This window comes from Dipodomys spectabilis, unplaced genomic scaffold (assembly GCF_019054845.1).
Source record: "Dipodomys spectabilis isolate Male_0828 unplaced genomic scaffold, ASM1905484v1 ptg000299l, whole genome shotgun sequence".
Taxonomy (NCBI): domain Eukaryota; kingdom Metazoa; phylum Chordata; class Mammalia; order Rodentia; family Heteromyidae; genus Dipodomys; species Dipodomys spectabilis.
Window position 1 is genome coordinate 2,500,058 of NW_024870976.1, and position 23,530 is coordinate 2,523,587.

The window sequence follows — 23,530 nt, forward strand, 5'->3', positions numbered from 1 at the left end:
TGTGGGGGTGGCAGAGGAACAGTCCTGAGGGTGTTGTTACTCTGGGTGTGGCAGGGGGAAGACCTGTGGGCGTGGCTATGGGCATGGGCAGTCCTAGGGGCGTGGCATCTGTCTGGGCGAGGCCAGTGGAGAGTCCTGTGGGCGGTGCCGCTCTGGGCGTGGTGCCGCTCTGGGCGTGGCCAGGGGGGGGAGCAGTCCTGTGGGTGTGGCCTTGCTCGGGGCTGGGGGGGCCAGCGCCCGGTGGGCGTGGCTTTTGGAGGCGTGATCTCGTAACCGACTGGTGGCATCCTTTGAGCCTGAAGTGGTGGAGGCCTGGCTCCCGCGCAGGCCCCAGCCTCAGCCACCAGTGGGGCCACAGCATGCGGTTTGGCACGCGGGGCGGGACAGCTGGGCCATAGCGCGGCCACGCCCTTCCGGCCGCCCCCCACTGGTCCCTGAGTCAGCAACTGCGACCTCTCGAGCCAGTAAGTGGGGGGCGGGTAAGTGCGGGGCGGGCGGCGGGCGGCGGGGAGGCCGCGCCGGCCCTGCCCGCTCCGCCCGCTCCAGGTGCCGCCCTTCCCGCAGGTGCCCCCCGCAGGCCCGCTGGAGCAGCCTGTGGCATGTGGGGTAAGTGACCCGGGCTCCGGGCTCCGAGCCGCGGCCCCTGCCCCCGGTGGGGGGGGACCCCGCGGTCAGCGAGGCCGGCGCAGCGGCAGCGGCCGCGGACCGGTGAGTCCAGGCAGAGCCCAGGCGCCGGCCAGCCCCACGGACGCCGGGCCGGCTGCGCTCCCGCCAGGCGGCGCTGGACACGGGGAGAGCTTCCTCGGTTTCTGCCCACCTGGCCTGTGGACGCCGTGGGCCCGGGCACGGGGGCGAGCTCCTCCCGGGCCTGGACGCCCTCAGCACAAAGGCGAGCTCCTCCGGGGCCTGGATGCCGTGGGCACGGGGGCGAGCTCCTCCGGGGCCTGGACGCCGTGGGCCCGGGCACGGGGGCGAGCTCCTCCGGGGCCTGGACGCCGTGGGCCCAGACTCGGGAGGCGAGCTCCTCCCGGGCCTGGACGCCCTCAGCACAAAGGCGAGCTCCTCCGGGGCCTGGACGCCGTGGGCACAGGGGCGAGCTCCTCCGGGGCCTGGACGCCGTGGGCCCAGACTCGGGAGGCGAGCTCCTCCGGGGCCTGGACGCCGTGGGCCCGGGCACGGGGGCGAGCTCCTCCGGGGCCTGGATGCGGTGGGTATGGACTCGGGAGGCAAGCTCCTCCAGGGCCTGGACGCCGTGGGCACGGGAGCGAGCTCCTCCGGGGCCTGGACGCCGTGGGCTCGGGAGCGAGCTCCTCCGGGGCCTGGACGCCGTGGGCCGGGCTCGGGAGCGAGCTTCTTCAGGGCCTGGTCACCCTCAGCTCGGGAGGCGTGCTCTTCCCTGACAGGCTCATGCTGATCACCATCCTGCTGCTGCTGCTCTGCGCGTTAATAGCTGCCTGCATCCGCATCTGCTGCTTCCAGAGGGAAGAAGCCCAACACATAGCTGCTACCACCACACCAGCCACATGTCCCGATGGTCATCCCTGCCACCAGTGACAGCCTAGGGCACGACCCTGTGACCTGTGACCGCCTGGTGGCCCACCAGGTGGGGGAGGGGATGTGCAGGAGCAAGCATATGAATGTGAACAGAGTGAATGAATTTTATCCCATGGAGGACCTGGGCACAGAGCACAGCCTCCACGGAGGACCTGGGCACAGGGCGCAGCCTGGTGGCTGGAGCCCAGGAGGGACCGGCCTCAGACACGGACACAGCTGCTGTTCCCGTCCACACCTCCCCACCGGCTCCCACACACTCCATACCTGATGCCAGCCCTCCTAGGGCCCAGGGCCACCCAGAAGGCCCTCAGGGCCCTGGACCCCCTGCCAGCACTGAACATGCCTGTGTGGACCTGGGAATACAAACAACTCTGTAGTTTAGTGTTTAAGCCACTACCTCCCCTGTCCTGAGCAGTACCCTGGAGCAGGAAAGGTCCCCACAAAAGCCACCAAAAATGCCAGGCTGTCAGACAGAGGCAAGCAGCCATTACCTAGGCCCTGGGGTGGCCTCAGGCTGCTGCCTGGAGCACCTTTGGACTTCCCCAGAGGACAGTCTGACCAGACTCCTAGGGTGCAGGTGTGGCTCCTGGACCCCCTCTCTCCATGGGGCCAAGGTGCTGGTTCCATGCTAAGACACCCCAGAGGCAGAGACTGCGTGGGCGACCCAGGTGCCGGGGTCCCAGGGTCCCAGCATGAGTGCCCTGTGCGGCTCATTCCAGTTCCATCCAGTATGAAGTTGCCAAGGCCAACCTGACCAGAAATTTCCAGGGGAAGTTCGACAAGTTTGTGGTCCCCTGCGTCGTTGCCAGTGGTGACATCAAAGACTGGAAGGCATCAGAACCTTTGAACTTCAGGTAAGGCATCCAGGGGTCTGGGGGGCCTGGCCAGCTAGGCAGGACGGACCACCTCCCCGCTACTGCCCAGACCTGCCACCCTGACCTGCCCGGCCCTCAGCATGCCCTGTCCCTCCCAGGTCCCAACCAGCACCCTGCACTGGAGCTCTGGTGTCCACCCTGCCCTGTCCCTCCCAGCCCCCACCACACTCTGTACCTGGAGCTCTGGTGTCCACCCCTCTCTGTCCCTCCCAGCCCCCACCACACTCTGTACCTGGAGCTCTGGTGTCCACCCCTCTCTGTCCCTCCCAGCCCCCACAACACTCTGTACCTGGAGCTCTGGTGTCCCACAGTGGCACCACCAATCATCGTGACTTCTAGCCGAGGCCAGACTGTCTTTGACTTTGGAGACATTGCTGTGGGTGAGTCTGATGGGGCCCTGGCACCGCCCCATCCCTCCCAGGGCCTTTCCTTCTGGCTCCCATCCCAGCAACCCCAGCCACTGCCAACTCCCACACGGCCCAGGAGAGACTCCTTGCACCCAGGGCTGAGGCTGGAGGTCCCTCCCCTATTGCAGGACACCGGGGCATCATGAAAGTCTCTCTGCAGAACATCTACCCCGAGGACCTCTATGTATCGTTTTCCACATGGGCTCGGGCACGGGCTCCAAGGGAGGTGGAGGCTGGGGATGGGAGGCTTGGGACAGACCGCACCAGAGTCCTGCCTCCCTCCTTGACGCCTGGCCTCAGGTGGAGTACTCGGTACTGAACCCCAGTGGCCCCTTTGTGCTCCTGAACCCCTCCAGCAAGCTGCACTCGGGAGAGACGCAAGTCCTGGAGCTGTCCTTCTCGCCCCACGAGAGCATCATGGTGAGCGCCAGCCCCAGGCAGTCCACGCCCCACCTCTGCGCTCCCGACCCCTGTGGGCACCCGGGCAGTGCCGGCCTGAGCCCCCCACGCTCCAGACCACAGTGGGGGTCCACGCAGTGCCGGGCCTGACCCCCTGCGCTCCCGACCCCTGTGGGAGGCCAGGCGGCTGGCTCCACACTCCTGGCGCAGCATCCACACAGGCCTGTGCTCCACACCTCTGGGAGGCAGCAGCATGCCAAGCCCGAGCTCAGGGGCAGAGCTCCCCCGCCCATGGGCATCTGCTCTTTAGGCTCAAGAGACGCTGAACATCATCACCAAGAGAGGCACCCTCACGCTCACCATCATGGGCACTGGCGTGGCGTCCATGATCACCTGCTCCATCGAAGACAACGTCCTCAACATGGGCTACGTCATCGCCAGAGAGTCTGTCTCCTCCAGCTTCAAGGTGCCATGTGTCCCGGGCCCTGGCCCAGTCTCTGGGGAGCCTTACCCAGACCTGCTGGCGCCCTGTCCCTCTGTCCCGAGCTTGCACACAGCCCCTCTCACCCTCTCCTATGTTGCTACTCGAATACCTGCCCCTGGGACCTGGACTTGGGTGCCTCTGGCGAGAGGGTTTGCTGGCCTCCAAGGACAGGCCTTGCTGCCACATGGCCTCCCCACTGGTGTTCATGGCAGCCTGGCTCTGCTGGCTCACCTGCCCGCCTGGGTGGGAGCCGGGACCAGTGCTTAAGATGGGCTCTGGACAAGGACGTGAGAGCAGGAGGGGCCTGGGCAGAGGTGTGGGTTCAGCTCTGGGAGCTCTCACGGACAGAGGGGGCGCAGGCCTGGCAGGGGCCGGGTAGCACCAGTGTGAGATACTGACACCAAGGGGGTGCCAGCAGCCCAGACCCTGCATGAGCGGCAGCATGGAGAACACAGCCAGATGGGCCTGGGAGCCATAATGCCATCTAGAGACTTGAGAGGTAGGGCTGGGAATGTTGCTTAGTGGTAGGGTGCTTGCCTACCATGTACGAAGCCCTGGGTTCCATTCCTCAGCACCACATACACAGGAAAAGCCGGAATTGGTGTGGGCTCAAGTGGTAGAGTGCTGGCCTTGAGCAAAAGAAATTCAGGGGCTGGGAAGGTGGCTCAGTGGTAGAGCACTTGCCTTGCATGCATGAGGCCCTGGGTTTTATTCCTCATCACCACATAAGCAAAAAGAAAAAAGCCAGAAGTGGTGCTGTGGCTAAAGTGCTAGCCTTGAGCTGAAGAGCTGAGGGACAGCGCCCAGGCCCAGAGTTCAGGCCCCACGACCGGACTCCAAAAAAAAAAAAAAAGAAGCTCAGAGACAGTGCCCAGGCCCTAGTTCAAGCCCCAGGATTGTCACAACAGAGAGAAAGAGAAAAAAAGAGAATTGAAGATTAGGAGAAGCTAGGCAACTTCATCCCCACCTCCCACCACCACCACTACTTCCTGGTGGTGTGCCTGGCCAAAGTCTCCAACCTGGCAGCTTCTTGCCTTTAAGACAGGTGACTCCAGCCTGCCCACCCTCACTTGGCTGAGGCACAAGGGCTTCTCCATAGAACCTTCCAGGGCTCTGTGGAGCGAGGCCAGACCAAGACCATCAGCATCTCCTGGGTGCCACCTGCTGACTTTGATGTAGGTGCAGACCCCAAGATGGGCAGAGGGCCTGCGGGGGACCGTCCAAGGAGCGCCCTCAGGGCCATGGGACCCGGGAGGCAGGGCAGTGGGAGAGGCAGAGCCTCTGCCCAGGAGCTGCTGACAGAAGGTCCCTCCCTCCACCAGCCCGACCACCCTCTCCTGGCATGGGCCCTCCTGCAGCTCAGAGGGGACGTGAAGGAGACCTACAAGGTCATCTTTGTAGCCAGCGTTGTGACGGGGCCCTAGGACACGAGGTGCTCACTCTCAAGAGACCCCGTCCCAAACCTGCAGCCCCCCCAAACCCCCCTCCCGCACCCCAGACTGTGGGCCAGACCCAAACACACCCCTCCCAGAGGCCTGCGCCCCAGAGCCCTCCAAGTCCCAAGCCCACAAGGCCCTTACGGAGCCTTATATGAGACCTCTTCAGCCCTAGCCAGCTCCCAGCTGGGCCCCTCAGAGCCCCAGACCCACCACGCCCACACCTACACTGCACACAGCCACACCTACACACCCGCCAATAAACTCTGAGCCATCCGACAGCGACTGCAGTGTGGGGCTTGGACAGCATGGAGGAGGGACAGAGCCAGGAAAGCAGCCCTGCACGCGGGCATGCACACGAAGCACAGGCTCGTGGCCACACAGCACCTGTGACATGGGTCCGGCCTGGCAAGGACTTCCCGGACGGGGGAGGTCCTGTCGGGTCCAGCCTGGACCAGGGGGGCCCAGTCAGGCAGTGCAGGGGCCACAGCACTGCCTGTCAGCCCAGACACAGAGATGCAGGAAGAAGCAGAAGAGGCCCAGGGCTTCAAAGCCCACAGACTCCCTGGGAGCCCCTGGCTCCTCCCAGCTCCCAGGACCCCTGATGCCCCAGCAAGGGCAGGAGTGTGCAAAGATCAGAGGCCCAGCCCACGCCTGTCCTCCTCTGGCAGAGCCAAGCCAGAGGCCACGGTGAGGCTCAGGAGCTATAGCTCTCGCTTCTCTGAGGAGCCAGGGTTTGCCCTGCAGGGAAGACCGAGTGGTGCCCGCAATACCCCGCTCCCCACCCGAGAGCACTCACCCACTGCCGTGGAGTCCAAGGGACACTTTGAGCAGAGCCTGCTCAGCGTGGTCCTCCAGTCGGCACAGCACACCCATCCGGGGCCGGCACCGGGCGAGGAGATGCAGCCTCCCCTGGCCGGGCAGGACCACCTTGCTACCCACACTTGGTCTGACTGGCCACGGCCCCAGTCTCCTGCCAGCTTTCAGGCCCAAGGAGAGGAACAGGCAGTCCCGCCAGGCCAGGCCTCACAGGACATGTTCCAGGGGACACACTGTCCCCAGACAGGCTTCTCCCTGCTAACCCCAGGCCTGGATGTCCCACCCAGCCCCTCCTTTCTGCAGAGGCTCTGGCCCAAGCTTCAGGCTGGGCCATTTGTGTGGCTCCCCTCCCCTCCTGCTCCCCAGCTGGCCCCCCAGAGACAAAGCTCGGCCAAGGCAGTGGGGACGAGGAAGGAGGGCAGCAGCCAGCTTCAGTGACTTGGCTGGGGTTGGGCAGGAAGGAGAGGTCCTTGGGGGCTCATGGCAGGGCGGGACAACTGTAGGGAGCCCCCCAAAAGCCCTGCCTCTCTCCTGGTGGAGACAGCACACCCTTAACCCACTTCCCGACCCGTGCTGTGCCACCAGCTCCTTCAACCTGGTCACCAGACGGTGTGCTGCAGACCTGGCGGCAGTGTGGGGCAGAGGGAAGCAGGGCAGTAGACAGGACAATGGGCCCAGAGAGAGCAGGGGAAGAGCAAGGAGAAGAGCCAGCCAGCCCCAGCAGAATGAGAAGGCTTTGACAGCTGAAGGAGAGCCTAGTAGTGCCCTTGGCCAGTGGTCCGTGTCCAGTGCATCCAGGGCCCAGAGCAAGGCTCAGCCAGAGAGGCCTGGCCCGGGAGTGCCCACAGCAGAAGTCCCCAGCTCGGGTCCTGGGAGGACTCTCACTGAGTGTAACCCTCACTGGGTCCCTCCGTGGCCCCAGGTACCACACGGTGCTTCCAAACTGGGGGGCTGCAGGCCAGCGCCAGCGAGCTGCAGGGAGGCCTGAGCCGACCCCAGGGCCAGAGAGGAGCAGAGCAGGCTGCCCAAGGCCAGGGCCTGAGAGCTGCAGAGGAGACCTGGGGGCGGAGAAGGCGAGGGCGGGGCTACCAGGGTGCGCCTGTGGGCGTGGTGGGGCAGTCTGGTGGGCGTGGCCTTGCTCTGAGTGTGTCCGGGACTGGGCAGTCCTGTGGGCGTGGCGTGGCGTTGCTCTGGGCGTGGCCGGGTGGGTCGGCTCGTGTGGGCGTGGCTTACGCTGGGGCGTGGTCTCTCGACGCGGTTGGACCCGCCCGGCGGCGAAGTTCGCGGGAAGATGGCGCCGCGCTCCTCCCTGGGACTCCTGCTGCTGCTCTGGCTGCTGCCGCTGCCGCAGGTGGGTCGGGCGGGAGGCGGAGCGCTCCTGGGGCGGGGCTCCGCACGGCCCCGCCCTCTGGCGCTCCTCACGCGTCTCCCCGCAGGTGTCTCTGGGTTCCGAGGACGAGGCCCCCTGCGACCCCTCGAGCCAGTAAGTGGGGGGCGGGTAAGTGCGGGGCGGGCGGCGGGCGGCGGGGAGGCCGCGCCGGCCCTGCCCGCTCCGCCCGCTCCAGGTGCCGCCCTTCCCGCAGGTGCCCCCCGCAGGCCCGCTGGAGCAGCCTGTGGCATGTGGGGTAAGTGACCCGGGCTCCGGGCTCCGAGCCGCGGCCCCTGCCCCCGGTGGGGGGGACCCCGCGGTCAGCGAGGCCGGCGCAGCGGCAGCGGCCGCGGACCGGTGAGTCCGGGCAGAGCCCAGGCGCCGGCCAGCCCCACGGACGCCGGGCCGGCTGCGCTCCCGCCAGGCGGCGCTGGACACGGGGAGAGCTTCCTCGGTTTCTGCCCACCTGGCCTGTGGACGCCGTGGGCCCGGGCACGGGGCGAGCTCCTCCGGGGCCTGGACGCCGTGGGCCCGGGGCCTGGACGCCCTCAGCACGGGGGCGAGCTCCTTCGGGGCCTGGACACCCTCAGCACAGGAGCGAGCTCCTCGCGGGCCTGGCAGCCGTCAGCAGGGGAGGCGTGCTGCTCCCTGACAGGCTCGTGCTGCTCACCCTCCTGCTGCTGCTGCTCTGCGGGGTCACGGCCAGCTGTGTGCGGTTCTGCTGCCTCCGGAAGCACATGCATCCGCAGACACACCTGCCACCCGCATGGCCACCCTGTGACCCGATGGGCATCCCTGGAGACAGCGACAGCCCAGCACACAGCACTGTGACCTGTGAGTGCCCAGTGGTCCACGGCCAGAGCGGGGCTGGAAGCTGAGGGGTGGCGGGGGTGGGCGGGGGGCAACGGTGAAAGTCGGGCTCCCTCCTCAATCCCACCCTGGTTCCTGCAGCTTACAGCTCTGTCCAGTACCCACTGGGCACGCTTCTGCCCCTGTCTTTTGGGGAGCTGGATCTTGACTCCATAGCTCCTCCTGCCTACAGCCTGTGTGTCCCTGAGCTGCCACCCTCTTATGACGAGGCCATCAAGACAAAAGCCAGAGAGGGAAACCTGGCTTCTTCCCAGAAACCAGGGCCTCTCCCTGGGGCCTCGAGTCTAGAAACCACTCCACAGCCCCAGGGGGCAGGGCCCAATGTCCAGCAGCCCTCGTAGCCCCTGGGCTCCTTGCAGGGGCTGGGAGAGCTCTTCTGAAGCTGTCAGACCAGCGGTGCCTGGGCCAAGGACCCGCCCACCCCACATCCTTTCCTTGGGAAGGCCAGCCATCCAGTACAGCACATTGCTGCAGACCTGGCCCCATTGCTATGCAATTCCAGCCAGTCCACCTGGCCCACACAGACCTGGCCCAACTTGGGGGCCCTCTGCCTGGAGTAGGCCCACAGGCCTGGGCCTTGGGGGTTCTGGGCCTGAGATGTTCTCAGTTTTTTGGAGAGAGAATAAAGTTTACATCCAAATTGTCTCTGCCTGTGTGGGAAGGGTTGTACAAGTGCAGGCAGGGCAATCTTGTGGGCCATCTGACCTCCAGATGTGGGAGATGGAAGAGGTCAGGTGTTGTAGCGGAAGTGATCAGGATCACCTGCTGGCTGGTACCCCCACGCAGCGCCTTCCTCCTCTCCAGATAGGGACAGTGAGGCAGAGTCAGCAGACTCAGCTTGACTCAGAGCTGGAGGGCTGGAGGCGGGAGGGCAACAGTGGGCGGCGGCTGGCCGGCCCAGACAAGGGTCTCCTAGCTGTCACAGCTGTCCCCCGCACCGCTGCGAAGGACTCTCCAGTCATCACGGCCACAAGTTCTGGGGACAGAGGAGCAAGGTCAGTGGCTGCCCTGGCCAGCTGCACAGCTCCCACCGCTAAACCCACGCTTCAGAGTGGATGGTTCCACCCTGTCTCTGTCAGCCTCCCGCATCTGTTCCGCCTCCACCCCCAGGGGCACCCCTCCCCCCGTCACAAGCACAGCCAGCCCCCCTCCCGCTCAGGATACCCACAGTGTCCACCCGCTGCCCAGGCCCAGAACACTCACAATGTCCACCCGCCGCCCACAGCCAGGCCCTACTTCAGGGTGTTCCTGTCCATGTCACCCTTGCTTTCTTTGTCAAAGATCTGGAAAGCTGCCCCCAGCTGCCCTCAGCTGCCCTCCTGGCTCTTGGCTTTCTCGTAGTAAATGCCCAGCAGGGCCAGGAAGCCGCCACAGTTGAAGAACCCTTTGTCTGAAAGGAGTTTTTGTTGTTGTTGTTTTGGTCAGTTGTGGGGCTTGAACTCTGGGCCTCGGCGCTGTCCCTGAGCTCTTCAGCTCAAGGTGAGCACTCTACCACTTGAGCCACGGCGCCACTTCTGGTTTTCTAGTGGTTTATTGGAGATAAGAGTCTCACAGACTTTCCTTTCTGGGCTGGTTTTGAACTGCGATCCTCATATCTCAGCCTCCTGAGTAGCTAGGATGATAGGCATGAGCCACTGGTGCCTGGCTGGAAGGAGTTTTGCCAGCCCAGGGGCTTAAGTGAGGGCTGTTCCGGGTTTCACTTCCCTGCCCCGTAGGGACTCCATTTCTTCTTTGCAGTCACCCACACAGACCAGAGCTGTACCAGCCACCCAACAGCCACCTTCCCTGGCTCACTGTCTTGGTCTGTGTCCTTGGCCATAGAGACCAGAGCGCTCCTGTGGGCCTCACACCTGTCATCCTGGCTACTTAGGAGGCTGAGATCTGAGGATCAAAGCCAGCCCGGGCAGGAAAGTCATGGTAGAGAACTTGCCTTGAGCTGAAGAGCTGAGGGACAGCACCCAGGCCCAGAGTTTAAACCCCACAAACAAGAAACAAAGAAAACCTCCGGCTGTGGCACCCACTGCACCATGTGCGCTGCCCACGGGAGCCTGGTGCACTGCCCTGCATTACCCCTGACCCGGCCAGTACGGTGAGGTGGCTCAGCACCCAGGGAGCCTTTGGTGGGCTGGGTGGGTCACGCTAAGAGCTGAGAGAAGCAGCTGGGAAAGTCCTCTGGGCAAAGAGCATGGTTACAACCAGTACCTGCAGGTAATGAGGGGGGAGCCTGGCGGGTGGCGGCCTGGATGACAACGGAAGGGGGGCCACGGTGAGGGCCGAGCCAGCCTCTGCCAGCAGCATGCCCTTTCCCAGAGCTGGTGAGCGCCCCCAGGGACTTATGCTGCCGGGCGGGAGAGGCGGCTGGGTGCTGCATGCATCCCCGCTGGCCCCTGCAGGTCTGGAGGCCTTCCCTGGGAGCCTGAGCCCGGATGCCGGGCTCCCCCTGCACTGCTCCCAGAGTTCTTCGCCCACCATCTCCTGCGAGCCACTGCCTTGGCGTCGGGGCCCAGCCCGGCCTTGGCCTTGCAGCCCTGCGCTTCCTCCCGTGCCTGGCCTCTGGGTGTCTCCATCTTGTCTCCTCTGCTGGGCCCTGCCTTCCTGTGCCCTTTTTCCAGAGTTTTGCCCACACTGACACCCTTCATTGCACCTTGTTCTGGAACCCTGCTCTGCTATGGTGGACCTCCATCCTCCATTTTTTTAAACCTATTCATCTGGAAGAGCAGCTCTGGCAGACGGGGTGGGGGTGGGTCTCTCCTACCCTCCCCCCCACCCATGGATGGAGGGACAGTGCAGCCCCCCAGGGTATTTGTCTCCTGCAGACAGAGGGCCTGCCAGCTGAGCAGATTAAGGACCACAAGGCATCTCTGAGATGTTTGAGGAGGAGGGCGACGGGCAGGTGAAGATGCGTGAGCTCAAATCTCTCACGAGCCTGCTGGCCACAGCTGGGTTTGAGCTGGGCCCAAATGCCCATGGTCCCTGGGGTCCAGATTCCAAAAACCTTTTGGGGGTGGGAAGTCCTGTGGCCCTAATTTGGGACAGGCTTGGCCCGTCCCCCAGGGACCCTTTTGTCCCTCCTTGGCCTGTCATCCTCATCGTGAAGATGAGGGCCAGGGCAGGGCAGGGCAGGGGGAGGGGTTGGCTCCCACCAGGCTCCCACTGTCCTCCCCCTGTGCCACCTCTAGTCCACCTCCCAGAGGACCAGCCCTCTCCTGTGAGACTTCTCCTGAAAGGCCACAGGTGTGAGCTGGCCTGGCTTCCTGCCACTGTCCCAGGCCCCATACCGCCTGCATCTCAGACGGCCCTGCGGACCACAGGTCAGTGTCAGCATGTGGACTGTGCCAGGACTCGGGGAGCCGGGGCTGACCCCCTGGGTCACGGCTTCTGGGAGGCAGGCAGGGGCTATTCTGGGCTTCCTGGGAAACCTGATCTCTGTTCCACTCAGAATGGCAAAGCCGGCTCCCTGGAGAACCATGTGCCCAGGCTGGTCACTCAGCAGGACACAGACCCTCTGTGCCAGGTGCAAGCAGCAGTGCTCTCAGACCCACCTGGCTCTCACCGCCAGGCAGCAGCTCTGACCCCCAAGGGTCTTCATGGCCCCCTCTTTGGCATCCTGAAGCCCTGTTAACTGAAGGGCTCCTCCCCCACTCACCTCCAGGACACTCACACGTGCCCCACGCACACGTGCGCCCTGGCCAGCGGCTGCCTGTGTGTCCTCTGGCAGCCCCACCCTTTGCCTACGGGGATGCCCAGGGCTGTGGGGTGCGTCCTGCTCAGGCCCAGGCCAGCGCTGAGGCTGAAGGAGGCATGTGGTGGGGGTGGGGCAGCCAGGGGACAGCACATCCATTTCTCAGCAGAGGCCAGAGCAGGGACTTCAGAAGAAACCAGCTCTGTGTTTGCTAGACACCGGATGAGCCTATACCTCATCTGGGCTGCAGTCTGGCCCATTTTCTGCCAAGTGGGAGGGGTACCTGAAAGTGCACGCTCTTGCACACAGGACTGAATGGGAGCAGCAGGGTACAGACAAGTTCACGAGGCCTGGACACTGCACCAGTCTCTCTCACATGCTGTGGCTCTCAGCCGTGGCAACAGGCTCAACTTCCCGCATCCTCCGTTCTGTCTCATGACATCCCTGCACTGTAGCACTGAAGCTTCCAGACAATACACACATAAAGCCAGTTAACTACTGAAAGCCTGAAGTGGAAATGTGACTCAAGTGATAGAGCATTAGCCATCAGCTCAGAGACAGGGCCCAGACCTTAAGTTCAAGCCGCAGGACTGGTGTGCACGCACACACACGCACGCACACGCACGCGCACACACTTCTTTCTGTTTTTTGTTTTGGTCGGTTGTGGGGCTTGAACTCTGGGCCTGGGTGCTGTCCCTCAGCTCTTCAGTTCAAGGCGAGCGCTCTACCACTTGAGCCACAGCGCCACTTCCGGTTTCCTGGTGGTTTATTGGAGATAAGAGTCTCACGGACTTTCCTGCTCGGGCTGGCTTTGAACCACAATCCTCAGGTCTCAGCCTCCTGAGCGGCCGGGAGGACAGCGCGAGCCGCGGCGCCGGTTTACCGGGATTTTCATAAGAAGCGCATTAAAAAGACGACCCAGCACTCGTTCTTCCGAGAGGCCGGCCGCTTCCCGGGCCTCGCGCTAACGGACCGGACCTCTGCCTGCCTGCAGGGTCACCGGGCCCAGGCCTGGACGCTCCGGTACGGGCCCCGCCCCACCGGGCCCGGTCTCCGCACCAGAAACAGCGCCGACTTTCTGCGCGCGACCGCCAGGGGGCTCTCGAAGGCCGCGCGAGGCGGGGCCGGGCTCGGGGGCGGGGCCCGCGGGCGCTGGGCGGGGCCGGGATCGGGGTGGGGCCGGGATCCGGGCCCGCAGGCGGGGCCCGCAGGCGCTGGGCGGGGCCGCGGGCGCTGGGCGGGGCCGGGCTCGGGGGCGGGGCCGCGGGCGCTGGGCGGGGCCGCGGGGGCGGGGCCGGGCTCAGGGCCGGGGACGCTGGGCGGGGCCGGGCTCGGGGGCGGGGCCGGGACGCTGGGCGGGGCCGAGCTCGGGGGCGGGGCCGGGACGCTGGGTGGGGCCGGGCTCGGGGGCGGCGCCGCGGGCGCTGGGCGGCGCCGCGCGCTCCCCTGGGTGGCGTCGGAGGCCGCGCGCTCCCGGGAGGCTGCCTGGGGCAGCCGGGTCCGTCCGCCCCGGGGGTGGGAGCGCTGCCTCAGTAGCCGCGCTCTGCGCTTCCACAATTACAAGGAACGGGCCGGGGCCGGAGCGGGACGGGAGCAGCCGCGGGCTGCTCGGTCGCGGGAAAGCTGAGGCCGCGGCGAAGCCCAGCCGACGGCGCCCGGGGCTGCGGGGCGCGTCCGTGGAGATGCGCCGCCCCGGCCGCCCTCCGGGGAGCAGCGACCCCCGGTCCCTAGCTGCTGCCCGGGCAAAGGGCGGGACCGGGAGACCCGGACTCCGGGTCCGACTCCAGCCCGGCCCCCAGGGGACCGCAGGGCGAGCCCGGCGCGGGCCGCGGGGCACGCGGGGCCGGCTGGCCTCCGAAGGACGTCACAGCCACGGCCCCAGGGGCCTCGGCGCCCACGGGGTCTCCGGCGCCTGGCCACGAGGTCTCGTTTCCAAAACACCTGGCCCCGGGCCTCCGCTCCGCTCCCGGAGGCCGGGCCCCGACTCCCCGCCCGTGCCTCCAAACGTGCCCCGTCCATGCGCACGCGCCCCCGGCTCCCCTTCTGCACCTCCGTCCACGCGCCCGCGCCCCCGTCCACGCGCCCGCGCCCCCGGCTCCCCGCACGCGCCCCCGTCCACGCGCACGCGCCTCCGGGCCCGCACTGGGCCTCCTCCCCGCCGGGGCCCCGGCTCCCCGCCCGCGCCTCCGTCCACGCGCTCCCGCCCACGCGCCCCCCGTCCACGCGCACGCGCCCCCCGTCCACGCGCACGCGCCCCCGGCTCCCCGCCCGCGCCCCCGGCTCCCCTTCTGCACCTCCGTCCACGCGCCCGCGCCCCCGTCCTCGCGCCCGCGCCCCGGGCTTCCCGCACGCGCCCCCGGCTCCCCGCACGCGCCCCCGTCCACGCGCACGCGCCCCCGTCCACGCGCACGCGCCCCCGGGCCCGCACTGGGCCTCCTCCCCGCCGGGGCCCCGGCTCCCCGCCCGCCGCTCATTGCGGGTTTCAGGTACCCATTGCCTCATCTCCCCAGCGGCGGGGGACGGGCCTGGGGACCGGTTCTGACAAACAGCTCCCGGGCCCCAGGGCCACGGGGGCGGGGGAGCGGAGCCTGAGCCTCGGGGCCCGAGCTGCGGCCGGGACTTGTGCCTTGTGCGCCGAGCCGCTGGGGGGTCAGGGCTTGTGGGCAGCACTGCGGCCCTCCCACCTTGGGGCGCAGAGCTGCGGTGCCCGCCTCCCCCCTCCCGACCTCTCCCCTCCCGGTCTCCCCCCCCCCCACGTCTCCCCCCCCCCGCCCCCCCCACCCCAGTGCTGTGAAGTGCTAACCGAGGGGACTGAGCTCAGGGCGAAGGCAGGCAGCCTCCCGCCCCTCGGGCCCAGACGACCAGGCCTTGGCGCCCACTTCAGTTCCGAAGGGGCAGTGCGGCCCCTGGCACCGCAGGGAGGGTCCCGTGGGGTCCTGCGCCGCCCCGCCGCGGGATGGGTTGAGCGAGCGCCCTGCCTCACACAGGAGAGAACGCAGCGGCCGTCGTGCCCCAGGCAGGGGACACAGGGCAAGGGGCCGAGCGGTCCCTGACCAGGGTGAGGACAAACCTGGGACTTGGCCTCCGGGCTTGGTAAGGGAAGGGGGCGCGGTGGGCAGGGCCTGCGCCCTTGGCGGGGCGGCCTTGCGCCCCACTCTCCGCCCCCACCAACCCAGGGCCAGCAGCTCAGCTAGTGTGGGCCGCGTCCGTCCATCACTGCCTGTTCTGCTAGTCCTGAGCAAGGAATCTTGTCTCGGTAGGTAGATCACTGTCAAAGGGAGCCAGTAAATAATCATTTAGGGGGAGTTCTTCCATGGGCCCAGGACCAGAGTCCTCCACCTGCCTGTGTAGCCCCTCAGGTCTGGCCCTTCCTGCTATCTGTCTGTGTTCACACATGCCCAGCCTTGCCCCCTTAAGGCCCACCTCTGAACCCCACAGCTCCTTGACCCCTTGGACTGGTCCCTGGTGCTCCAGCCATACCGACCCCTAAGGGGAGACACTCCCTGCCCCTCTCCAAGGTCCCTTGTTCTGTGCCCGTCTCAGGATCCTGAGACTCTTAATCTGCAATTAACTACCAGAAAACCAGAGGTGGAGCTGTGGCTCCAAGTGAGAAAGCACTAGTCTTGGGCATAAAACCTCTGGGACAGAGCCCAGACGCTGAGTTCAAGCCCCAGGACCGACACACACACACACAAAAAAAAGATAAACAGCTTAGACACTGATACTTCATAATTTCAAAACTTTGAAAAAACTACAGTAGGGCTGGGAAGGTGGCTCAGTGGTAGAGCGCTTGTCTTGCACGCATGAGGCCCTGGGTTCGATTCCTCAGCACCACATAAGCAAAAAAGAAAAAAAGACGGAAGTGGTGCTGTGGCTCAAGTGGTAGAGCGCTAGCCTTGAGCTGAAGAGCTGAGGGACAGCGCCCAGGCCCAGAGTTCAGGCCCCACAACTGGACCCCTCCCCCCAAAAAAGAAAAAATTACAGTAATTAAGACAGGACTACTGGACAGGATTCCACAGGAATGCAAAGCTACACAGAGATGGTTATACACCAGTGATATTATAACATACACTCCTGATGGCACTGCCTAGGTGCCATCAACTGATGAATGGATAAAGGGAAGTTGGTATTTGTACACAGTGGAGTATAAACAAGAATGAAATCATGGAGCTGGGAAGGTGGCTCAGTGGTAGAGTGCTTGCCTTTCATGCACAAGACCCTGGATTCAATACCTCAGCACCCCATAAGCAGAAAAAGCTAGAAGTGATGTTGTGGCTCAAGTGGTAGAGCACTCACCTTGAGCTGAAGAGCTGAGGGACAGCGCCCAGGCTCAGTTCAGGCCCTATGACTGTTTTAAAGAAAAAGAAATCTTGCTCTTTGCAGAACAACATGAAATCACATTAAGTGAAATAAACAAGACTCAGACAAATATCACATGTTTTATTCCATATGCAGAATCTAAACCTGGGGTCGGGGGAGAATTAAATATATCACAGAGTGATTGGGGCTGAAGGCCACAGATTGAGGAGGAGAGGGGAAGGGGAAAATAAGCCTGAAGCCTGGAGTGGTCTCACCCTGGGGGCCTAGTCCCACAGGAACTCTGGCAGCACTGCCTGCCTGCTGTTGCAACAGGTACAGCTGTTTACCTGGCAAGTGCTGGCTAGCCGAGTCCCAGTGAGCCATCCACTGGGAGTCGAATCCCCAGCACATCAGGGACTCCCTCCCCCACACAGGGCCCTTGCAGGGGAGGCTGAGTAATTGGAGGCCAGGGCAGGTCTAGCAGCCCTGAGAACAGCCCCTCCTGTACAAGGCCCAGGCAGAGAGAGGCCTGGGAAGGGGCCTTGAGCGTCACTCCCCGGTACCTTGGTTACCTTGTTCTGGGCTAAGGCTCAGTGGAGCCAGCCAGGCCCTGACCTTCTGGCTGAGCATGCCCAAGGCTGCAGGTGACACTGGGTTAGGGAAGATGAGTTTGGAGGGCCCAGACGGCGCCTCAGGGCCCAGTCCCAGAGTTTGGCTCCGTGGCTGCCTCTGGCCAACCTTAGATCTCCCGCTCTTTCTGGACATGGAGTTTGTGTCCCTCCACCCCCAGGTACCTGCGGGCTCAGCCCCCACTGGTGAGAGGTGTGGGTGCAGTGTGAATCTCCCTCGCTGGTCTCATGTGTTTCTAGGCTCACCTCTCTCCACCCCCACCTGTCAGCTCACAGAGAGTGTGCCCCGGAGGCCTCCAGCCCTGGTGACCTGCACTGGCCTGGAGGAGGCCTGAGGTAGAGGCGGAGCCTGCCGCCCCAGCACCGCATCAGGTTTAGTGGGAGCTCTGGGCACCCCAGTGGGAGCGCTGGACTTGAGTGATCTCTGCCTAGTACTTGCTGGCCAGTGTCCCAGAGCAGCCTGGCTCACTCTGCCCAGGTGCTGGCCTCCTCCCTGGGGTCAGGCTCAGAGCTCCAAGATGAGGTAGCTGGAGCAGCAATGCCAATTAAGCTGACCTTCAGCTTTAACCCAATCACCAACAAAGCCTTCTGGTAGACGTCGCCGCTGTTGCTCAAATCCTGGTTTTCACCGGGAGGTGAGAACCCGTGTGCGCGGCCTGGCCTGTGTCTGGCGGCTCTCCCGCAGTGACAGCCCCGGCTTTTGTGCTGAATGCTTGCTTCCTGGTTCTCCAGCAGAGGCATTAACTGCAGCCTCTGCCCCCCATTCCCTGCCACCAGGGCTACGCAACCCAAGGAAAGGCTTTCAGAGTCTGCCTGGGCTGACAGCTGACATTCAGCATTCAGACCCCTGGGGTGTTAGAAGCAGGGCCTGCAGCAGGTACTCCCCACCAGGCTGGGGAGAGGATGGACCACGCGGGGAAGCAGAGCCATGGTGGCAGAGAAGAGGCCCCACAGCTCACCGTCTGAACCCACCTAGGCCAGCAGCCTGAATATCCGCTCAGAAGCTGCTCTTCTCTGAGCCCATGACTTCTCAGCACATAGGCTGGTTTAATTCTTTTTCTTTTTTGTTGGTTGTGGGGCGCTGTCCCTCAGCTCTTCAGCTCAAGGCTAGCACCCTACCACTTGACCCACAGAGCCACTTCTGGCTTTTTCTGCTTATACGGTGCTGAAGAATGGAACCCAGGGCCTCATGCATGTGAGGCAAGCACTCTACCACGGAGCCACCTGCCCAGCCCTGGTTTAAATTTCTGTCACCTGCTCCCCTGACCCTTGATGGGTCCCACTGTGCATGCATGCACCCCTGTGTATGTGCAGCTTCTGGGGTCTACACGCTGGGGACCCTGTTCTTCCTGCGTGCAGCTGCTTATCTCTCCACTGCTCCCTGTTCACAGCAATGAGTGACAGTGGATGGAGCCGGGACTGCCGGATCTCAGTTTACAGCCCCGGAACGGAAGGCAGCCGTGCTGGATACACCAGGGGTTGGCTGGAGCTGCTAGTGTGAGGGATCGTGGGTCTCAATCCACCCAGGCAGCTCCTCCAGCCACAAGGAGGCTGTCTGAGCCCGCCTGGGGCAAGGGTGGAGGGGTCCTGGAGGTCCTCCTTCCTGCAGGGGCTCCGTGGACCTGCTTAGGGCCAAGCAAGTAGCAGCCTCTGCCTCCTCCACTGCTCACAGTGCACTTGGAACTTTCTGATTCCCCACTGCCTTCCTCCCTGCCCAGGGACTGTCCGGTTTGTGACTAAAGGTGAGTGAGCGAGAAGTATGGAGGTGAGCAGCGAGGGAGACTGGGGTGTGGACAGCCCCTGCCCCAGCAGGAATTCCCAGGTCCTCCAGAGTGTATTGGCAAGTCCTGCCCCTTGGGGACGACTGAGACCCCCTGTGGTCAGGGACAAGTGGCCCCGGCCTGGCGACATCTGCAAGTGTGGGGGGAGGGGCAGAGGCAGGCCCAGGGGCTGCTCAGGCCCTGGCTCCCGTCCAGCTCTGCCTCTGGAAGCCCGAAGGAACTAATTAGCACTTTCTCTTGATCACCTACATTCTGGTCCCCGGGCGCTGTCACGTGTCCTTCTTTCTCCTTCCTTTCTTGGAGCTCTGGGGCTTGGAGACAGGGCAGGCCCCCTCTCGCTCGCTGGAAGCAGATGGAATGGCAGCCTGGTAGAGAAGTGTTGAGCAGGTCAGGGCCTGGCAGGAGGCAGGAGCAGCAGCCCAGAGCAGGCTGAACACTGCCCTGTTCTTTAGCCAGGTCAGAAATCTCTGGAGACCCTCAGAACCTGGCTGGAGGAAGCAAGGACCTGGAGCTCTAGGTCCTGGTCACGTGCACAGATTGTTTGAATAATTCAGATTTTAAAAGACCTACTTTCCCTGAGACCATTTCCTGCTACAGAACGGGGGAGGGGCATTTGCACAGCACATCCTAGCTCCGCCCTGGGCCTGGGCCTTGCTGCCGGCCTGGCCCCAGCTGACCGGGTGTGTCCTCGGGCTGGGCTGGCTAGTCTCTAAGATCCTTCCTGAGAAGGGTGTGCCACCCCCAAAGGAGAGGCCGGGGCTTCGGCCCACGCAAGGATACCCTCAATATTTGCCACACTGTGTGTGTGTGTGAGCTGGGAAGCAAGTGGGGACCAAAACCTCTAAGAGCCTGGACGGAAGGTAATGAGGCCAGCGTGGGGAACTGAGGCGCGAAGGGGAAGGTTGCTCCTTGTGATGTTCAGGACAGCCTCTGGCCAGAGGCTGGGCACTGTGGGGTTCAGACGTGTGACCGCAGTGGGCGATGCCCCTACTGCTCCAGGATTGTACACATCAGAGGAGGAAGCGGCCAGGTGCATCCCAGGCCTCTGCTCCGTCCCTGCTTCCTTCCTTCCGCTCCTCTCAACTTTGTACCTCACGCCCAGTCGCCCAGTCCATAAACACATAAATGATTCCAGCAAGTTCCCAGGAAGGTGCTGCCCTACTCTGAACACCCCAGGCCACAGGGAGCACAGGGGCGGCACCTTAGCACCCTGTGCCTGGGTTGGTGGGGCAAGCCTGTAACCCCAGCACTTAGTAAGTCAAGGCAGGAGCATCATGAGCCCAAGGCCAGCCAGCACTACACAGTGAACCCAGCTAGAACACAAAGACAACAAACAAAGCTCACGATGAGCCTGCGTCTTCACAAGCTACGGTCTGTGCCGCTCCACCGTAGCTGTAGGCCAGCACTGCCCAGGAGGGCGCGAGGGGCAGGAGACTTTCCACCTACTCTCAGCTTGCACTACTGTGCTTCTGCCTCAGCTTCTCCTCCACTCCCGCCTGCTCAGTTTTCTTTCTTTCTCATCTTCCTTTTCTCTGCTTATTTCTACTCTGTGTGTATGTGTGTGTGTGTGTGTGTGTGTGTGTCCTGGGACTTGAACTCAGGGACTGGGCACTGTCCCTGAGTTTTTGTGCTCAAGGCCAGCACTTTCCCACTTAAGCCACAGCTCCATTTCTGGCTTTTGGGGCTTCGCTGTATAAGAGTCTCATCTTGTTCCTGCCTAGACTGGCTTAGAATGGTGATCTTAGCCTGGGATTTCAGGTGTGAACCACTGGTGCCCAGTACCACTTTAATTTTTCATTTTATTTGTTGCTTGTACTGAGGCTTGAACTTAGGACCCAGGAGCTGTCAAAACTGACACTGCCACGCGAACCACACCTCTATTTCTGGATTTTTGGTGGCAAATTGAAGAATCTCACAGACTTTCCTGCTAAGCCTGGCTTTGAACAATGATCCTCAGATCTCAGCCTTCTGAATAGCTAAGATAACAGGTGTGAGCCAGTAGTGCCTTTCCTCGACCCAGGGGGCATGGAAGGCTGGGATCAGGTCTGCAAGATTCTGAGGACTCTCTCTGACTAATAGATCCTGTAAATGCCCAGCATCCTGTCCCTCTAGCATCCTGGCACTGGTTTTGTGCTACATTTCATCCTTCTTCTGAAGAGCCCTGTGGAAGCCTGTTGTCCATGCTTGGATGTCTGGCTGCTCAAGTCTCTTGGGCACCTGTCCCTTTCTGGACTGAAGGGACAGCTGGCTCAGACATGTCCTGATCTTCCTCTCCCAGCTCTAGCCCTGGTTGCTGGGTTTTGGTCCCCTCATTGGGGACACAAACACTCAGGCCCTGTCCACCCACACACTGTGCCTGTCCCCCAGGATACCCTCACCGCGCAGCGGGAGACTGGCGACAGGTGAGGCAGCTAGGACCGCACTGCTGGCAAGACACTGCCAAACGAGCCACCCAAGGCCATTCTCTGGGGAGGGCCGGGCAATAGGCTGGAAAGACATCTGTAGGGGTGACAAAGGTCTGAACTTCCACAGATTAAGTGAGCTCTCCGTGCAAAGGTCTGAACTACACAAGATTAAGAGGAAACCACTCCTGGGCAGAGGAACCACAGGGCAGTGGGGGAGGGCCGGAGGGATCTGGCTCCTGGAGGACAGGGTAGGATGTGTGATGGGATGGATGCTGTTTCCCTGCCATGGGGGGTGACTGACCCCTGACCCCGTGGAGGTCAGAGCACAGGGGGCGGGGTGGGGCCCAGGAGAGAGGTTACATTGGGGATAACTGGAGCTAAAGTAAAATGGCAGTTACACAAAAGGGAGGGAACTCCAGGGCTTAAGCCGGGCGCCGGTGGCTCAGGCCTGCATCCGGGCTGCTCGGGAAGCTGAGACCCTAGGATCGCGGTTCAAGGCCAGCCCGGGTGGGAAAGTCCGTGAGACTCCTTCGGCCAATTAACTGCCCAAAAGCCGGAAGTGGCTCAAGCGGTAGAGCGCTGGCCTTGAGCTGAGGAGCGCAGGGACGGCGCGCAGGCCCAGGGTTCAAGCCCCGCGGCGGGGCGGACAAACCCCAGCCAGAACATGCGCGTGTGTGCGCGTTTGCACACGGGCGCACAGCCGTGCTGCGGGGCCCTGGAAGCAACGAGCGCCCAGCACCGGGGTCGGGGCCGGAGGGGGGCGGGCTTCCGGACAGGTAGCACGGGGAGGGGAGGCCGGGCGCGGGGTCCACGCGGGCGCGGGGTCCACGCGGGTGCGCGCCGCCCTCCCCAGCGCAGGCACACAGGCCTGGGGGACCCGCGCCCCGCCCGGCCGTCGGCCCAGTGTCAGGGGCTCGGTCGCCGCTCCCGGCGGGCCTCGCAGCCCCGGGGCGAGTCGGCGGGGGGCGGCCCGGCCACGGGCGCCGGACCCCGGGATCCCCGCCGCGGGGCCGCTTTAGGCCGCTCGCGCGCACGCGCGGGGGGGGGGGGTGAAGGAGGCGCCGTGCGTGCGCGCGCCCGCGGTGCGCGGTGACGCGGCGTGGGGTTTCCCGAGGCTGCGGGCAGGGGCCGCCGCGCCCATCCCGATGGCTGGAGGCGTCTGAGGGGCGGACGGCGGCGGCGACGGCGGCGGCGGCGGCGGCGGGCGCGGGCGGCGAGGGCAGCGGGCCGGGACTGGAGCAGCCGCCGCGCGGACCCGACCAGCCTCGCCGGCTCCTGCCCGCGGGCCGCGAGCGCGACGACCCGGCGGCGGCGTGGGCGCGTGAGGCCGAGCGAGTGCGAGGTGAGTGCGGCCGCCGAGGCCCGGCCCGCCCGGCCCGCCGGAGGCCCCGGGCCCCGGGCTCCGCGCCCCGCTCCGCGGCCCCGCGCCGGGCGGGTCCCCCGCCCCGCCGCCCGCGCGCGGCCCTCGCGCCGCCCCACCCCCACCGCGGCCGCGCCGGGCCTCGGGCCCCGCCCGGGTGGGGCCTGCGGCTCGCGGGGCGGCCGGTGTGCGGGCGGCGGGGCGGGGGCCGGGGCCAGCGACCCGGGCCGAGGGCGGGCGGCGGGCGCGTCCTCCGCGACGGCGGGGAGGTGGGGCCGCGGGGTCCCCGCCACGGCGCGGGGCGCGGCTCGCGAACAAAGGCCCAGCGCGGAGCCCGCGCGGCGCTCGGCCGCCTTCCCGCGGGGCGTGGGGCCGCGCGGGCGGGGCCCCGGGCGGACTCGGCGGCCCGCGGGCAGCCGGCGCCCTCCCCGGCGCTCCCCGCCGGGGGCGGGTCTGCCGCGGGCCCGGGGCCCCGCCGGCCCGGCCGCCCGCCCGCCGACCCCCGCACCGGGAATGAATGGGCGGCCGCGGCCGGCCGCGCGACAAGATGGCGCTGCGCGCCTTTGTCAGCCGGGGCCGCGCCGCCCGCGGGCCGGGAGGAAAACAAAGGCCAGGGTCCCGCCGCCCGCGCCCCGCCGCCCGCCGCGGCCCGGCCCCCCTCGCTCCGCCCTCCCGGCGCCGCCGGGAGCCGGGGCTCCGGCCTGCGGGGCGTCGGGACGCTTTCCCGGCGAGAGCCCGCGGCGCGCCCCGCGGGGCTCCCCCGAGGCTGCGGGTTCCGGCCGGGGGGCCCGGCCGCCGCGGGCCCGGCGTGGCGGGGCGCGGAGGGCGCCGGCTCGCTGAGGACCGGCGCTGCCGCCGCCCTGCAGACCCGGCGGGGCGTCGGAAACGCGCCGCGGCCCCCGGCGAGCGGCTCGGCCTGCAGCCTGTGCCCGCCGAGCGGAGACCGTCGTCCGTCCGCCGGCCGCGGCGCCGGGCCCCGCCGGCCCGCCGGGCCCTTCCCGGGACGGTGCGGGTCCGCGGCGGGGCCCGCCGGGCTCCTGGCTGCCGCGTCCTGGCTCTCGCCCTTCCCGGTGGAGTTTCCACAGGAAGGGAGCGTGCCGCGTGGACGCGGGGTCGGCGCTGCCAGGCCGCACCGCGGAGACACGCCTTTCTCTGGTCTTG

The 23,530-nt window shown here is 65.3% G+C and overlaps 3 protein-coding genes across 7 annotated transcripts in view; all 3 read left to right on the forward strand.

The window, feature by feature from the left end:
- Window positions 1-1,531: 1,531 nt before the first annotated feature.
- LOC122127371 (cilia- and flagella-associated protein 74-like) lies at window positions 1,532-3,986 on the forward strand. The gene is made up of 6 exons (XM_042701999.1): window positions 1,532-1,617; window positions 2,274-2,408; window positions 2,700-2,809; window positions 2,965-3,020; window positions 3,137-3,256; window positions 3,546-3,986. The coding sequence occupies exons 1-6, from the start codon at window positions 1,532-1,534 to the stop codon at window positions 3,984-3,986; spliced, it is 948 nt and encodes a 315-aa protein (XP_042557933.1).
- A 3,262-nt stretch (window positions 3,987-7,248) lies between these two features.
- Tmem52 (transmembrane protein 52) lies at window positions 7,249-8,853 on the forward strand. Of its 2 annotated transcripts, XM_042701951.1 has the most exons (5): window positions 7,249-7,325; window positions 7,411-7,457; window positions 7,558-7,599; window positions 7,999-8,177; window positions 8,295-8,853. In XM_042701951.1, the coding sequence occupies exons 1-5, from the start codon at window positions 7,266-7,268 to the stop codon at window positions 8,552-8,554; spliced, it is 588 nt and encodes a 195-aa protein (XP_042557885.1). In that variant the 5' UTR covers window positions 7,249-7,265; the 3' UTR covers window positions 8,555-8,853. The 2 variants fall into 2 exon arrangements, with proteins under 2 accessions (XP_042557885.1, XP_042557887.1); XM_042701953.1 differs by lacking the exon at window positions 7,558-7,599.
- A 13,379-nt stretch (window positions 8,854-22,232) lies between these two features.
- Window positions 22,233-23,530, forward strand: part of Gnb1 (G protein subunit beta 1) — a 71,989-nt gene continuing 70,691 nt past the window's right edge. For all 4 annotated transcript variants that reach the window (XM_042701944.1, XM_042701942.1, XM_042701945.1 and 1 more), the window contains exon 1: window positions 22,233-22,351. The gene's annotated coding sequence lies outside the window, so the exon portion shown is untranslated. The remainder of the gene's footprint in view (window positions 22,352-23,530) is intronic.